The sequence below is a fragment of the Hypomesus transpacificus genome, chromosome 5 (assembly GCF_021917145.1).
Source record: "Hypomesus transpacificus isolate Combined female chromosome 5, fHypTra1, whole genome shotgun sequence".
Lineage (NCBI taxonomy): Eukaryota > Metazoa > Chordata > Actinopteri > Osmeriformes > Osmeridae > Hypomesus > Hypomesus transpacificus.
Genome location: NC_061064.1, coordinates 4,364,260 through 4,381,273, shown reverse-complemented (window position 1 = coordinate 4,381,273; position 17,014 = coordinate 4,364,260). Strand labels below are relative to the sequence as shown.

Sequence of the window (17,014 nt, the reverse complement as noted above, 5' to 3'; positions counted from 1 at the left end):
TACCGTAAAACAATCAATCTGCTGAAGTGTCTTCGAGCAATGGTGTCAACACGCACATGCACACCCGGGCACACACTGGCCCTGACTAGCCTCTCTGCTCGGCTCAAACAAAGCCCGTTTATCCATGTAGGAGTTGTCCTGCCCCATCCCACGGCCCAGGCTCTCGGCCTCTTTCTTCTCGGAGCACCATCCCGGGGGTGTCCCGTGAGGGTGGTGCCAACCCCAGCCCCGCTCCCCCTCTTGGCCCCTGACTGCTACTCCAGCGCTCTGAGACAACGTCCTGCGGCGTTAGCAGCGAGGGGAGCTTTGTGAGTGTCAACACAGCTTCGTCTTTGTCCTTCTCAGCTGCCTTTAAATCTGACCAGAGAACGGATGAGGTAATCTCCGGATCTGAATACAGTCAATAGACAGTAAGCAAACACTGGTTAAGATAAAAAACAAGGCAGCTCTGGGAACACAGATATCCCTTTGATTCAGCCACAAGATGATTCAAGCTGTTGGGTTTCCTCAAACATCATTCACCTTTGCAAATGGCATTTGGGGAAGCCGTGGACGGTGTTTGGTTTATTTCAATGGCAGGAGAAGAACTGTTATAGGAGGACACATTTCCCATAGTGCACTGTGTTCTGTTCAGTGTTCCCACATGCCCAGAGGTGGAAAGAGGGGGCTGGTGATGTAGTCCTCCAGCATTTCCCACGCCTGGCCCAGCAGTGTCTGGTAGAAAATAATGAGCTGGGCTTCCAGAGCTCAGACAGACGCAGGGACTTGATAATTATCCCCTCCTTAATTGGTTGTAAAACAGCATAGATGTATGCTTGGCGTATTGATGTTGACTGGAGCACAGGAAACAGAGGAAACATTAGTCTGAGACAAGGTCAGACTTTAAGTAAGAAATAAACCATGTAATTCCTGTCATACTGTTCAACGAAAAGACACAAACCTGTACACACCGCATATCCATGATGATTAGAGCAATTTTCCATCAAGTTCAGTGTAGAAATCCCATGACGTTCTGTTTCTATGAAGCAATAAGGGTAATCAATCATTAAACTGACATCCTTTAACTTGTACCTCAGTCTCTGATGTGCCTGAAAATGATGCCTTAGCATTAGGTCATTGTTGCAGTATTACTTTTATGGATACAACTAACGTAATACAATAGGCTGGTTGACAGCTTCCATGTCTGTAGGAACAGGACAAAGAGGCAGCTTTCTCTCCATCTACATTGTACAGTATAGATGTGAAAGGCTAGGGTGTTTTTTTTGGTGGGACCCCTTTCCAGCTATGATCTAATATCCATTGTTTGGCATGCACGAGCTGGCTGCATTGTGAACTACTAACAGCTAAATGTTTGTATTTCAAACAGTTGGGGCAGTTAGCAGTCTCTGCTCCTGTTTTGACAGTGGTTGTCTGGTTCACCTGAGTCAATATAATGGCCTGTAGCAACAAGGATTTCCTGAGAGACTGATATTGATATACAACACAGCACTGCACTGACCAGTCCAGAACAGGCCCAAACATGTCACAACTACACCTGCAGAATGTACGTTTTCTTTGCTGGAACTTCAGTAGGAGTGTACTGTCGTCCCAGGTTGTCCCAGGTGGGCCCATACAAGTTAGATTAGAAGCTAGGAAACGTTTTTCGTTGTCATGACGTGGAAACTGCTTTGTATTTACACTACATAATGGTTTAGACTCTAACGCAAGTGAAACGTGCTTCGGGGAAGTTGGGCTTTACAGGGTCATATGGAGAGAAAAAAATAATTAATCTGTTTTCACAATGGTATTGCTAAGTAATTACATGGAAGTTATTGTAGCCTTCATGTCAAGTGTTGCTTTTTCTGTGGGAGGTCCTCCGAGGTCAGGAGGAATGGAGACAGTTTTATCCTCGCTGGTCTTCTCAAGCCTCCCAGCTCCTTTTTGACGGGGTCACGGTCACAGGAAATACTATATCAGGTGAGAACGCCATATTTATTACATTTGGACCGATGCCAGACGCCTGTGTTAATATAGATCTCTCATAATGACTTTTCTTGTGTTACTTTATCAACATACAGTAGGTGCCCAACATTAGAGTTTCCCATGACCTTGATTTGAGTACTTTTTGTGTTAAAACGTACAGATACAATAAACCATCCTGCCTCCTAGATTTTGGGTCAAACGTTATCTTCTAGTCTACACTTAAATTCCAAAGGCGGGTTATGAGGAGAAGAGAGTTGATTTGAAGTTGGCCTGAGCTATCTCTCAAAACCTCTTGACCTGGGTTGATGCTGTTTGACGGGTCAAGGAGCTCCCAGCGGGCCGTGAAATGGAATGTGTTAAAGAGTAACATTCGGCCTGAACACTCTCTGAACCTGGAACGGGAGTGAACCCTTGTGGGCGGTGTCACTTGGAAGGCCCACTGTGGTGGAGCGCCGAGCTTGTGTGCATGTGTACTGTATGTATGTAGCAGAGCCTTTTTCCTCCAGCCAGCTGTGAATCTGTCACCAGCGTTGTAAGCAGGCCTATGGAGGCCTCGGCAGTCGAGTCAGCAGACCTCCTGGGAGACGGGCAGGCCTCGGGCCTTGTGTGCAGCTTCTCATTTGGTTTTAACCGTGCATCCTCAGCGCCATATGAGTCTTACGCACAAAGCCCTTCTTTGAGAGTGATTATCTTTAAAGCTGTCTCTGGAGCACAGTTTCTCTGATTCAGAGATAACCACAAAAACAACCCTGTGCTGATCGTACAGAAAGGAGGGAGGAAGAACGTCTCCTCTTCGCCCCCGTTGTAATTGCGACCAGGGTTCCTCGGTTGTTGACGCTTTATTAGCCGTCGGACTAAATCAGGATCTGATTTTTTGCGTCGTCCCAGAAAGGGTGCCGTAATGAAGGTAGAGAACGCTGGATTTATGGGTCAGTTCGTTTAAACAGGATACACGCTGACAGATCTGATGAGGTCGGATTTTCCCTCTCTTCCAGAGATTTCCCTCTCTTCCCATTCCATCCTGTCATCCTCTGGCAGCAGGCTCCATGGAAGAGTTTGAAGGCCAGGCCTCAGTGCCACAATGTGGATGAACACCAGCTAAAGGAAACAATAACCGCAAAATGAAATATGAGCTATGGGCCCAGATGAAGCACTGCAATGTCAGATCTACACGTTTATCATTCCATTTTCATCCTCTCATTCTCCACGGAAGACAGAACAGATGCACTGTTGAGAAATACAACCGATTTTTTGTCCCTGGGGTCTGTTGGTCTGAAGATACTGGATGAATTCAAATGGAATCATTGCCTGTAAGATCCCCTCTGTAGGTGAACAGGACGTAGACTCTTTAGACTTGAGAAATGGCACTGATAGAGCTGAGGCCCTGGAATGTTTGAGATTTATTGGGGAGAAGCTGTATTGCGGTACTTTAAATCACCAATACCTCTTTATCATATGGTTCCTTGGAACGAGCTCTCCTGAAAACGTCTGCTTGTTTTCTTTTTCACGTCTGCTGTGCAGACACTGCCCTAAATATTTCTTGATAAATAATGATTTCGTCTTTCAGAGAAAACTTGCAACCTGACTCTGTTATGAACTTGAACTTTGGTCAACAGGGCCAAGAAAGAAAACCCTCCTCTAGTTTGCGTCCAGGTTTATTTCGATCTGCTTTATGTAGGTCAAGTGAATCAAGATTTCGTACCACCGACATAACAATACCTTCAGCTTGATGTAATACCCTGGTCTGCAACAATACCTGCTGTGCTGGGCCCTGACCCCTTCTCTCAATGCCTATATATATACTTCAGTCACAAAGCGAAACTGCCATACATGGCTATGTTCTGGAAGACTCCAGATGTAACATTTTCCTGCTTGCAATTTGGTTCGCCTCTCTCCTCCTCACCCCTCCCTCATCTTCCCCTCTGGTCTCTCTCTCTCTCTCCTTTTCTTGCTCATTTGATAACGGTCCAGGCTTTCAATTTGCCCCACATTTCTAAAACAACCTCTGGAAAATGATATAAACACATGAGTAACAGGCACAAGTAGAACACGAGAAAGGGACTTTTGTATGTCGTAAACAGTACGCGCTTTTTCGTGATTCGTTGTAGGGCAACCCTGCAAGGGGAGGCCTGTTGTGATCACCGAGGTTGCACAAGGACAAACAACACGATTCAACCAGCTCAAGATTTGTTTGTAAATGGTTTTATTTTGGAATAAATATCTTAAAGTCAAGGACAATTCAAAAGGCCAGCATAGACACACAAAAAAATATGAAAAAAGTATTTACATGACTTATTTGAGCACAGCCGAATGAATGTATACATAGTATACAAGGCAGCCCATGCAGGACGTTTAAGTCTTTTGCTGTACAAACTGCAAAATATGACAAAGAAAAAATATTCCAAGTAATACAGGAACCATCTTTTAGATGGACAATGTGGTCCCTCTTAAGAACCAAAACAAGAAGTATATAATGGATTACAGGGTTTCATTAAGTGTGTACAAATAACGTTTCGCTTCAGGTTGTTGGGATGTGAACATAGAGGTCCAGTATAACACACATTCTGTACCGCCTCCAAGACTTCATGCCAGGGCTTGTTTTCACCACTCGATCCTTTCAACGATAATAACTTAGCTATGACAACTGTGCCGGACAGGCGGGAATTTAGCAGCTGCACCACTGGCTCAACAAATGGACAAGAGATACCATGACTTTGGGTCATGTGATGAAGGAGAGAGACAAACAGTCCCACTGAACCATAGGTGAGACGTAAACACTGTCTGTGTGCGTGTGTGTGTGGGGGGACGTGGGGAGGTTCAGGCACCAGACTAAGTCAACATGGCTGATGACTAGTGAAGTGTGGGTTGTAGCCGAGCCTGCTGAATTATGACATCACCGAGAGCTGGCTAGCGTATCAGCTGACAGGGTGCAGACCAGCGATGGAGTGGGCAGATTTTCCTGTCCTGTTCTCTACTCACACCGTGACTTTACCTGCTTCATCAATAGACACCAGTGCCAATTGAGCTGATAGTTTTAACATTTTAACATCTAACATGTCTCCATTACTGCACTATTAAGTCTGTATAGTTCTACAGGTACTTTTTTTCCTAGGTTGCAAGGAGAGCTGAACGGACACCCATGTCCACTACACCTCTCACTTTTGTCATTGTTTAAGAAATGGTGAGCATGTTTTTTTTTTATTGAACAAAAGAAGAAAGAGTGAAGCATTAGAAGACAAATGCCTCATTTCTGATACTGTAGTATCCAACTGCAGTAATTACTGAACCAAGATCCTACACAGACATGTCCAACATAACCCAGCTGAACTAAAGCCTTCTCTATGCTTCTCTAACAACACTGAATGTACCAATCAGATCCTGTCTCCTGGTGCTTATTGTGCTTATTGTTGTCATTCCACGCCTGAATTTAAGCATAGACTGTTTAGGCAGGATAACGGTTCTTGCAGTACAAGAGCATTTGTTCGTCCAGTTTGCGGATGCTCTTTCAGTACTGTCAGTTTGATTGACATCACCCAACACGATCTTGATTGTTGATGATTATTTCGGACCATTTGCTCGCCATCTATATGTTAAAACAGTGCACTGTTATAGCCGCTAAACCTAACCATAACCTGAAACCAACATTAATGATCAACAACCAAGTAAACTGACTGATTTCTGGCTAAAGGGATATCCCATGTAACATAAGAACACAACTTTTTTCAGATTATGTTGGTCAGAGGTAGACTTCTACCTCTGATGGCTGATTGGCCGATCAGTGACCAAAGGTCAACAACCCTTCAGAAAACCGTCTCTCCCCTGCACACACGTTTGTCATCGTCTTGTCTGTCCCATGTTGCAGGCAGATGCTCACGATGTACCCAAAAACATGGATTCTGATTGTTGGGAGTGATTTCCTTGTTGTTGTTGGTAGGTTGTTTTTTTCCCTTGTCCTGTACATTATTTGACCGGCATGCTGTACTGGTCCATAGGGCGGGGGTTATGCTGATTAGAGGGAGGGGAAGAGGGGATCACTAACAAGGGGGTAGGGAACAGAAGTCCAGCTCCTGTGGTTTGCGTTTGCCGGTACAGTGGTCCCGGGGTAGCAGCAGACCTGTCTGGGTGGTGCAGCGCAGGGGCCGCCTCTTAAAGCCCTTTCCGCAGGACTTGGAGCAGGACGACCACTCTCCGATATCCCACATGGGACAGGGGTCCCCGCACACCCTGGTGGCCGAGAGTCTCTGGGTGGGCTCGCAGTCCGCCCTGGGCTCCCCGTCGGGCCCCAGACACTGCACCATCCTCCTCTGGAGCCCGGCGCCGCACGTCACCGAGCACTCGTCCCACCCGGCCGCCGACCACTTCCCCGGGACCGAGCCCTCCTTGCTGTAGGAGGTCTTCTTCAGGACGTCCCCGTCCTTCTCCTCCTCTCCTTCCTCGGCCAGCACGCTGTTGTGGGAGCGGGCGCGGCCCTCCTTCTTCAGGGCCTTGTCCTCTTTGCTCTCCCTGGCCAGGTAGAAGGAGTAGCGGATGCGAGGAGGGGTCATCTGGCCCACGGAGAGAACCTCCACAGTCAGGGCCTCTCGGATGGGTTTGACGGCCAGCAGGGTCTCTGACTGGCCCCCCGTCCCACTGTAGCGCAGCAGGCTTCCCTTCACGATGATATCCCTCTCCACGGCAGACACCACGTAGTTGCCGTTGAGCAGATACTGGCCGTGGTGGTTCTTCACGGCTAGGTAGTTGTCATCGCTCACCATGCCCTTGTAGCCCCGCTGACGGACGTCTATGTTGGAGGCTCCCACGGGCAGCATGACCACAAAGTTATAGCCGTGTCTGTGAGGAAGCACATCGAACACGTCACACATACATTCACTGTTTACATACTATATGACTGTATACTTCATTTCGTTCCGAAATTTCAACACGATTTCCTATCGTGTTGCGAGCAAGGATGACAAGCGTCGTGTCTAAACAACAGCTGTGCCTCAGCAGACTCACATGGGCTTTGTGAAGAGGCCGGACACCTTCTTGCAGCTCTTGTTGTCTCCACCACAGATGCCGCACCTGTCAAACTTCTTACTGGAGCCCAGCTTGCCGTCACAGCCAGCCTTGATGCACTTCCCCTGGACACACACAGCTGAGGAGTCTGGGGAACAGGGAGTCCCATCCACCACCTGCAGGATGAAAGGTATTCTTAACCATACTGGTCTGAGGTTGATCCCTTTGACAGGCATGATAAAGTGTAAATCTACAGGATAATATGACCAAAACTCTCCTGCCGAGCTAACACTAGGCAAGCAGCCTTGAGACATGGTAGAAAACCAATGTGTTTACAGTCATTCCTGGTTCCCCTCTGTCTGAACAGGACCCTAACACATGACCAGTCTGAGTGGAGGCAGTCGACCATGTCGGTCTGCTCCCCATGTCTGTGTCTGCAGGGGTCAACAGGGCTGATGAAAAATGTGACCGATAACGCAACGTGTCTGTGAGTATGGCCTCAACACCGTTTTTCCATCACATGACGTGGAACGTCTAAAGTCTAGACGAGGGAGACACGGGGCTGCTGGTTCGAACGTACAGCACAGTGCTGTAAGATAAGCCACCAGGCAGCCTATTCTGCCTCTGGCTTTTTTGATTCGACAGCTAGCCCAGTCATCAGCTAATCCCACCACGGCGTGGTGTGCCCCAGTGCTGCGTCCTCCCATCCCCCTGTGGGTCTCCTGGCTGGAGGCTCTGGCAGGGCGACACAGTATACGTGGACCACTGCTCAGGGCCATGACACTGGCTCCTGCTCAGTGTCACTCCACACCACTCTATCGTAGAGAGATAAGCCCTCTCTCTATCCTATCTTCAGTTCTGTCTTCCTCTTTCCACTCTCTCTCTCTCTCTCTCTCTCTCTCTCTCTCTCTCACTCTCTTTCTCTCTCTCTCTCTCTCTCTCTCTCTCTCTCTCTCTTTCTCTCTTCTCTTTTCTGTGAACTGTAAGTAGTCAGGCTGAGCTGAAGTTGTGTTTGTGGGCCCAGTTTCCAGATAATGATGGTCGTTTGATGCATGTAACTTTCCAACAATGGATGTATTTTACGTTTGTTTCCCAAACCAGCACATAGATTGTTAGAAAGTGTATAGTCAGTATCTTACTGTAAAATACATTGTTGAGAGTTTTTCTGCCAGAGTGAGCTTGCTAATGTGACATACAGTCGGCCTAACCACATTCACAAAGCAACTACGAGAAATATTTCTCTGTGTTTTTCAGTCAGGGCTGCTGACCTTGGGTGCGAGGACGTAGAAGTAGCCAGTCCCATTGGCTCTGCAGATCAGCTTGCACTTGTCCTTTGGGGAGACCCCGGAGTACTTAGGCACCCACACCACGGAGGGTGTGAGGCGGTTGGTGTTGAGGCTGAAGCCGTTAAACGCCTCACACTGCTCCTCGCGGTAGCTCTTACCTGCACCAGAGGGAAGAAAGGGTCACAAGGTCAAAGGTGAAGCGGCCTGAGGTGGAACTAGAAAACATTGAGCATAGTTGTCTGTTTTGAGCCAAGTGGGTACCTGTGTCAGGGCAGGGGTTCAGGTTGCAGGAGCGGTACTTGACCCGCACACCTTGGCAGTATCTGCCCCCGTTTGATGGTACTGGGTTCTCACATTCTCTCCTAGCCAGCTGGACGCCTCCACCGCAAGTACGGGAGCACGACCCAAACGCTCCCCATTTACCCCATTTTCCATCCACCTGGGGGGAAAACACACACACACCAAACACACACACCACTTGTGGGTTATGTCAGGTTTCACAACAACATGATAGCCTAGGTACGTCACCCCCACCGCGAGGGCTCTCTGGTGGCACTCTCCTGTCCGCACGTACACGACACATCTCACGCCGCCGCGAGAATTCTTTGAAAGATGAGCTTTTACGAGGTGTTTGAGGTGTGTGCATGCGTGTGCGTCGATGCGTGTGTGTGTGCTGTGCTGTGCTGTGCTAGCCGTACCTTGCCCATGTGAACGTCCCGCCTGTTGATGCAGACCCCCCGCATGCACACCTGTCCGTCCCCGCAGCTGGTGCCGTCGGCCCAGGGGAAGTGCCGCGTCTGACACACCAGCTGACCGCGGGTCTTCCCCGTGCACCACAAACGGCCGCATGGGGGCTGCATGAAGGGGCAGGGCTTGGAGCCCTCGCCGAACGCCAGCTCGCACTGACGGTCCAGGCTGTAGGAGGTGCCGGGGAGCACGTCAGGCAGAGCCAGGGGCTTCTGCGGCTGGTCCAGCAGACACTCGCCTGAGGAAGACAGCAGAGCAGCAGTGAGCCACACCGACAGTTACCCTTCCAAAGTGATTATCTTTGTATTTGTTTCTTTTAGACGTTTGTAAAATAAACAGCATTTGGTACGGTTCGGCGGACACGGACATGCATACTTTGCACATTGCACGTCGCTTGTGTGCACAGAACTGTGTGTGTGAGTGTGTGTGCTGATTAGACCAGCGAAAAGCCTCATGGTCAGTCACCCAACCATGACCTTGCAACGTCGGCCCTTTGAAGACGGAGGCTTCGCAATCTGTGGAAGGTTCATTACACAGAGCTGCCGACGACCGACCCCATACACACACATGCACACAGCCAGACACAAAACACACACCGGAGGGGGCACCTCTTTCTCCTCAAACACACACACACACACACACACACACTCGCCGCTCTTGGTTAACCCCTCGCTGTGCCTGAGCGGTCTGCGTCGTGTCTGCTCTGGAGAGCAGTGTTACGATAAGCGGCAGACAGGGCTTCTTCCTGGAACAGCCTATGAATAGGCTGGCTTTGACGAGCCAGTGCTAGGTAACATGAAAGACTAGAGGAAGAGTCGGTTGAGGAGACACGCCTTCTCACCCCAATAAGAGTGGATTAGGAGCAACCACATAACTTCATTTAACCTATTTACATCCTATGGAGAATTCACACAGCGGCCAGGGAACCAGACTCTGAGGGTGACATTCCACATCTCTCGCTCTGTCTGAGAATCATTCCTCGCTTCTGTCTAGATTTCCTGAAAAGGGCACAAAAACTAGCAGACCGTCATTCTATTTTAACCTTCGTGGGAAACAGTGAGGACTACACCTAACTGACCAAACCTCTTTGGCGGTTCTCTGTGGAACATCCCCTTTAATTTGGGACAGCTGGTCAGGATAGCAGGCCTTGAAATACCAGTTTGTCACTGAACAGAATCCAGACCTTGGGGTTCGCCCTGCTTGGCACACTTTCCACATTCAAGAGAATGGCTGTCTGAAGGCAGTGTAGAGCAACTCAATTCTATAGTAGTCTACACTAGAATGTGCAGCTCTCTGGTGCCAGAATTGTCTGTGCAGATGACCCACAGCAGAGTTTCTCCAAATTCTAAGTCGATTGAGGACTCTAAGGCGAAACAATAGTTAGACCAGAGGAATACTTCCACCTTCCAAGTGCAACTACTTCCCCCATTCATCCATGTGTCCCCTATGACTGATCTGGTGACAAACATACCACAGTAGGAACAGAGAAAGCTTTGTGATTACGTGAAGAGTGTTAAGATAAGCATGCGCTTATTCGATGTGACCAGCCGGTTGCCAACACAAAAACAGATGTTTTTACGTTGTCAACCCATGAGCACAGACCGAGGCTTCAGGCGCCATGGCGATGGTGTCTCGAGCAAGGCCTCACGTCTCCATATCAAACACTCTCCCTGCTTCCCCATGTCTGCCACACCCCAGGGGCCAGAGGTCAGAGGTCAGGGGTCAGGCGATGACTCACCATGTCCGCTGTCCAAGAAGTCAGTGATGATGGCGGCGCTGCAGGGAGACCAGGGGCTGGTGCGGTTGATCTGGATGAGAGTGGGAGACATCATGTGGTTGTCCTTCAGCTTCCCAAACACCTCCTCACAGGCCTTCACGTTGTCATGGGGCATGTTGAAGACGTGACCTGGAGGGGGGGAAAGGAGGCAGGCAAGCGGGAAATCCTGTCAGCTGTCTGAGTCAATAGAATGGAAATATTCAGCTGTGGTGAAGGCAGAGTCAAATTGAATACTGACACTGATATGAACTCATATGATCTGTCCACACTTTAGCAGCTTTTGGTTCCTTCCAAACTACAAGCACCTGTGCAGGTTTGTTTGGTGATGCCATGTTGAAAGGCAGGTGGTTCTGGTGAACACCCTGCTGGCAGAGCATGGCAGACTCACCAAGCTCGTGGGCGGTGGTGAAGGCAGATGGCAGGCCGTCATCCTCGATCACAGAGCAGCTCCTCTTGGGGTCGCACATGGTGCCCACGTCAGCCATGCCCAGCGTGTCACAGGTGGAGGACCCACAAAGGTCCTGAACAGAAGACACACACCACAGACACACACTTAATTCAGTGAATTCAACACTATTCAAAAGCTCAACTGGACTAAATGAGGTGAGACTCTTCGATTCATGGCAAGTGTTCTACTTGCATGTTTGGTACAGTACCGAAGAGACCCACCCAAACAAGTCTATGAGGAAATAAATATCTAAGATTGCAAAACCTTTTAGCCAGCAGCTAAATTTCCAAATATTTATTTCCTATATTTCAGGCGCAACTATGTTTAACATCCATTTGGACCAGTTGACTGTGTTTCATCACCACAGGGCACACTGAAGACCAGAGTAGTCCCTTTGACCCTTGAGAAGGTCTCTGCTGTACCTGTGGTGATGTTGTGGTGTTTTGAGAACTTCCACCCATGTTTTAATCCCATACAAACACACTCTAAATCCCCCAATCTCAGCACCCATCACCCCCCTACACTACTTTGATCCTACATTTCAAACCCCCATCCAAAGTGAAGCCTTAAAGTGCTGTGACAAATTATTTACAGTATAGACCACAATTGCTGGCCGTTGAAAATCCAAACCAGATGTGTTCATGTGTGCAGGTCTGTGTGTGGGAACACTTATTAACACAAAAAACACAAGACTAAAAGGAACTGTGTTCCTAACTCTGACCTACTTTTTGCATCCACAGTATATCTTTCCATTGGTTGTGGATCCAGCTGTTTAATAACAACGACCAATCCTGACGAGCTCTAAACAAAGCTTCACGAGCAACCATGTTTCTGTGGTGTCTCTTTAGCCTTCAGAACAGAACATTTAACCATGGACCGCTTTTTTCTGAAGCCCCAGTAGCCAGTGGCACGCATGTTGCAACGATTCAAATCACATTGGACACCACACCTTCAGGTTACGACGACCACTGGAAAATGGGCCCGATGCACCAATATCACAGTGAGGTTTTATGAGATCTGGAAATACTTAGGTGTGTTCTCCCCCCTCCCCCACCCCTCACACGGGTGTCTATCATGGAAGTGAATAGCAAACTTAGTGTAGCGTTACTATCATCCATCCCTCTCTGGGGAAATATGATTTTGGCAGGTTTATGGTAAGAATCCATTACTAATTTCTTGGAGAAAGGGCTTTCACATACGGTGCACATTCTGTGCACATCGCAATACGGTCGTGCAAGCTGCAGAACAACCATCGCTGTGAGCGCTCCCAGGGATAACTGAGGGATCTCCATACAAACTACGGCTGGGTACGCACTTTATCAGACACAGCCTGTGCCTCGGGTCATTTTGCAGCAGAATGTAAACCATATCAAATTGGCTTTATCGCTCGATGTCACATAAGTCACCCACATACACACTGCAGATGCACATGTGGCTGTTCTCCAGAAGCCACCCCGCCCTGTAGCTCCAGTCATGTTATTTCAGGAAATGTGATATTCATGTTCAGCCGGAACTTGTCGAGTCACAGTATACTGTAGCTGCAGAATAGGTGATTGTGACATTAGTATGCATGCCAGTGTGTCACATTACAGGCCATGTTCTCCCATCATATCACCACTATGTCAGAGAAGACTCCTCAAACAGCACTGACCCAGTTGGCACCCAATGATACCAACATCAGATTTTCATTAGAGTTTTATAAAGTCCAAACTGTTCCATGTGTGTTCTCCCCCCCATCTCTCTCTCTCTCTCTCTCTCTCTCTCTCTCTCTCTTACTTTTTCTGTCTCTTTCATCTTCTCTTGTTCTCCCACTCTGTGACTCACAGCTGAGAGACATGGCTCTGTTAACCCCCGCTCAGTTTGACCATGTTTAATCAACATTGTGATTTGTATAGACACAAGGGAGGAGGAGGAGAGGTGGGGATGTGGGGGGGGGGGGGGGGGGGGGGGGGGGGGGGGGGGGCGGGGCAGGGAAGTTAGGATTACTGCCAATAGAGGAAGGAGAAAAAATTAGCAGAGAGGAGGGGTAGCTGGGTAACTGTGCGTCCCACAGGGAGTATCCCCTCTCATAATTACAGCTTCCCAGCTGAAGGTGAGTTCTGTTAGTCTTTCACGTCCACTTCAATGTTATGGAATACTAATTCTCATTTCTCTTGTGAAATGGTCGGAACGCCTGGGGCAACTTACTGAAACTGACTGCATCAAGTCTTTTTTGCTTTCTTTAACAAGTCCCATTAGAGTTCACTTTACATCATGGGCATGGGATTGGAAAGGATTACCTGACGGAACCATGCGGATTCCAGTAATGACAACTCAATAGCATAGCACAGGCGAAACTATTCTTAGTACTTTTGATGTTTACTGGTCTTTTACTTCATTGCAAGTCCATGACCAACAGTCAACTCTTTACAAGTACCTTCTAGAGTACTCTCTAAACAATCTACACAAATATTATGCATATTGATCTATTGATATTGCATGTTATATTCCTGTATGGTAAAATCTCAACTAAACTAAAACAAACAAAAGAAATCTAGTACTTGCACTGAACCATGGCCTTGTTAGCTTTTTCCGAATAGATTTTTAGGTTGAAAGGCTTGTATGGTGCTGATTAGAATGGAACAAATGATTTGGTCACTTTGGGGTTTGAGAAAAGAGAGTCAGACTTTACTGGCCCATTATGACACTCTACTCCAATCTAGTGCTCCTAAATGTTCTTTTACTGGGTGTGAATTTGAGGGACTTGATGAAGTGTGATTTGAGTTTATTTTCGTTGTTGGCAGTGTGTCATTTGGGGTTGTTGTGTTGTTTACAGGTTCAGATGTGTTTTCCCTCATTCAGTCCAAATGTGGGTCAACACTCTTACAAATGTGTCATATAGTACAATACGGTACAGCAAGCAAAAGGAGTGTCATACATCCGGAGTCAAGGACAGCCAGGGAATCAAGACACTTGTTGAATAACTCAGGGTTCTGATGTTACTCACTTAGGTAGAAACACGGGTAACTTATTTGACAGGTAAATCTTGCGGTTTGGTCTCATGTCTTTGGTATTGCACAGAGAGACATAAATAATCTGCTGGATAAGGTGATCTTCTATGTGACATACTGTCAATGAGGCCAGGCACTGACGCAGCCTCTGGCTCGGTCCTTACCAGCAGAAAGCTCTGACTCTGTAATTGTTTCCTCTGTTGATATTGGAGGTGGCAAGTAACTCTCGCCAACTAATGCTTGCCTGCTTTCTCCTTGAACAGCTCACCACAGACAGAACTATGATTAACCAATGATTAATTATTGTGTATTTAATTACTTGTCAGTCTTTTTGGTCAGTTTTTCTGCAAGCACATCAAATATGCTATCTCAGCTAACTGAAATCTGAACGGGTTCTGGCTGGTGGTTCCTCTAATGTCAGCTACACAGTGTGCATGGAGTTTCACATTCTGGAAGGAATGTAGGGGTCATGTCAACTCTGACCCTGCATAAGGAGTTGAGAGACAATGATAAGTTACAGAGAAAACGTTTTTTCAAGTGTCATCCTGTCAACTGCTTTTCTAACAAACTCTAATGAAACCAAGTCAGACGGTTTTGTCAGATGTGGTCATCTCAGGTCTGTCACATCCATCCACAATCTCTCAGCGCAGGATGACTGCGTGTCCAGTCTCGCTTGGCTCGGAGCAATGGGTGGTCCCTTCCCCGCAGTGGGCGTGTCTCAACAGCTGGAGATGGTCTCAGTTCTCCGGAGGGGGTGAGTGTGTTTGAGTACAAACCAGTTCACATTAAAAGCTGATCTTCTTGTCATAATATTGGAGAAAGAGTCATAATGGCTGTTGGATGAGACTGTGTCCTGTTGACACCAGCTCCCTATCCGTAAGTTTCCACACATGGAGAACAAGGACCACTTGACAACATTGTTATTAACTGACTGGCACAATTCTGACCCATTAATAAAGATTCAACACAGAAAAGAAAACATATTGGTTGTGTAGTACGTGTGTGGAAACCCCCATGTGAAAAATGAGGTACGGTCTTACCTGCTTCGTGAACAGGATAGCTGTATCCCAGTACTCAGGATGCTTGTCATTATTCTTGTTCATCTTTTTCTGCCAAGTGCAAAAGTTCCGCAGAGTCATGGCTGCGTTACCGGAAACCTTAGGTCCCTTGTCATCCTCGTTTAACACTATGAACTTGACAACTACGATGCTGATGGAGTTGAGTATACTGGGGTGTTTGTAGAGTCTAGCTGCAACTGACATAAGGGTTAGGAGGTAATGTTTGAGGTCATCGCCATGGAATTGTGCCATGGACTCATCAGCGACGATCAGCGCTTCCACGTATCTGGGGACAGAGGCGAATCTTTTGGATCTACCCAAGCCCTTTAACATTGTTTCGGCCACATCGTGTCCGTTTAAGTGCTTGTATTTCTGCAAAGACTGGGCGAGCTCGGGGCTCATACCGGTGTCCACTGCGCATCTGGATGTTGAATTCCCGCTAAGGTTGTGGTTTGCACGGCGTCGGAGAAAGTGCGCGCTCTTCGCGCTCCAAGTGTTTCCCAAAGTGGTGTCATTACGGACCGGGGTGATGAAATATTCCCACCCGTTGAAACCGAATGCCCCTTGCAAACCCTTGCACAGACTCAATGCTGCATAAGAATACCGGTCTGAGTTGACGTAGCCGGAGTAGAAGCACCGGCTGAGGTCAGCACCAGCCGCAGCATTGGACGCTGAGGCAGGGTCCTGGGCAGAGATTGTGGGGGTAAGGAAATTAGAATCTGGATGTAATTCGAGCACCAAATCCTGCTGGAAAGCGTTTATTTTAAGAATAATTCTCCCTTTTAGAATATCCTCAGAGTTGTCAAAACCGTTATTGTCATAGTTTTGGTCATCCAGTTTAGTTGGAAAGCACAGTTCACTCTCCATACAATGGGCAAATTCTGAGTAAGTTATGAAAAAGTAGAAGAGAAACACTGTCCTTATTAACATGAGCATGTTTGTATTTAGCAATAAATGTAATGTTTTGGAATGGAAAAGAACGACTCTGCAGCTCAATATGTGCGAAGATAGAGGTCAATACGAGAGAGAATAATCCAAGGTGCAATCTATTAAAACATTGCCGCTGTACGTCCTCTCAGAGTAAAATCCTCCAGGGTGTGACCCGTTCCCATCTTCCACCTGTCTTCTGAGGAGATTGCTGTCTTCTGAGGACTTTATGCATTTGGCGTCATGTGTAAACATAAAGACATTGTAATGCGTGTTTTTTGGGGAGGTGCTCTGGAAAGCTCATTGGTTATGCGTCTAGGTTCAAGGTTTACTCAGCAACCACTCGAATCTCTGCAAGTATTAGCATCATCCTCCGATACATAAAACCGGGTCTCCCTCCCACTTTGGCGACTTTTTGCTTTGCGCGTGGAACTTGTTCCACCTCCACAGCACATCTGTATCCAACGAAACGCCCAAATCAACGCGTCTTGTAATACAATCTATTGCCAAATCAATAGCATAACCCAATTGATTATACTTTGCTGATGTCTACTTTACTTTCTTGAATACATTTTCGAACATTCATAACAAATAGCAAGCGTAGGAGTGCGTAACTGCACACAGTTGTATTCCGTAGCCTAAGTATGCGTGTAAATGACTCAAAACGGTTAGCCCATGCATCCAACATGCAGCATAGACATAATCAAAAACGTTTGGATGCTGCCCACGCGGGACAGCAGTATTAAATGTTATGCTGCCCACGCGGGACAGAAGTATTAAATTAAAAGAGCTTTTCCATGGTTCAAACATCATCAGTGCGCTCC

At 47.4% G+C, this 17,014-nt stretch overlaps 1 protein-coding gene across 1 annotated transcript; it reads right to left on the bottom strand.

The window, feature by feature from the left end:
* Positions 1-4,142: 4,142 nt before the first annotated feature.
* Positions 4,143-16,546, bottom strand: adamts15a (ADAM metallopeptidase with thrombospondin type 1 motif, 15a). Its single transcript, XM_047020526.1, has 8 exons — positions 15,246-16,546; positions 11,156-11,288; positions 10,729-10,896; positions 8,942-9,228; positions 8,505-8,682; positions 8,226-8,401; positions 6,958-7,133; positions 4,143-6,792 (listed from the first exon to the last, which is right to left on the bottom strand). Exons 1-8 carry the CDS (start codon positions 16,197-16,199, stop codon positions 5,997-5,999), a joined length of 2,868 nt encoding a protein of 955 aa, XP_046876482.1. The 5' UTR covers positions 16,200-16,546; the 3' UTR covers positions 4,143-5,996.
* Positions 16,547-17,014: the final 468 nt, after the last annotated feature.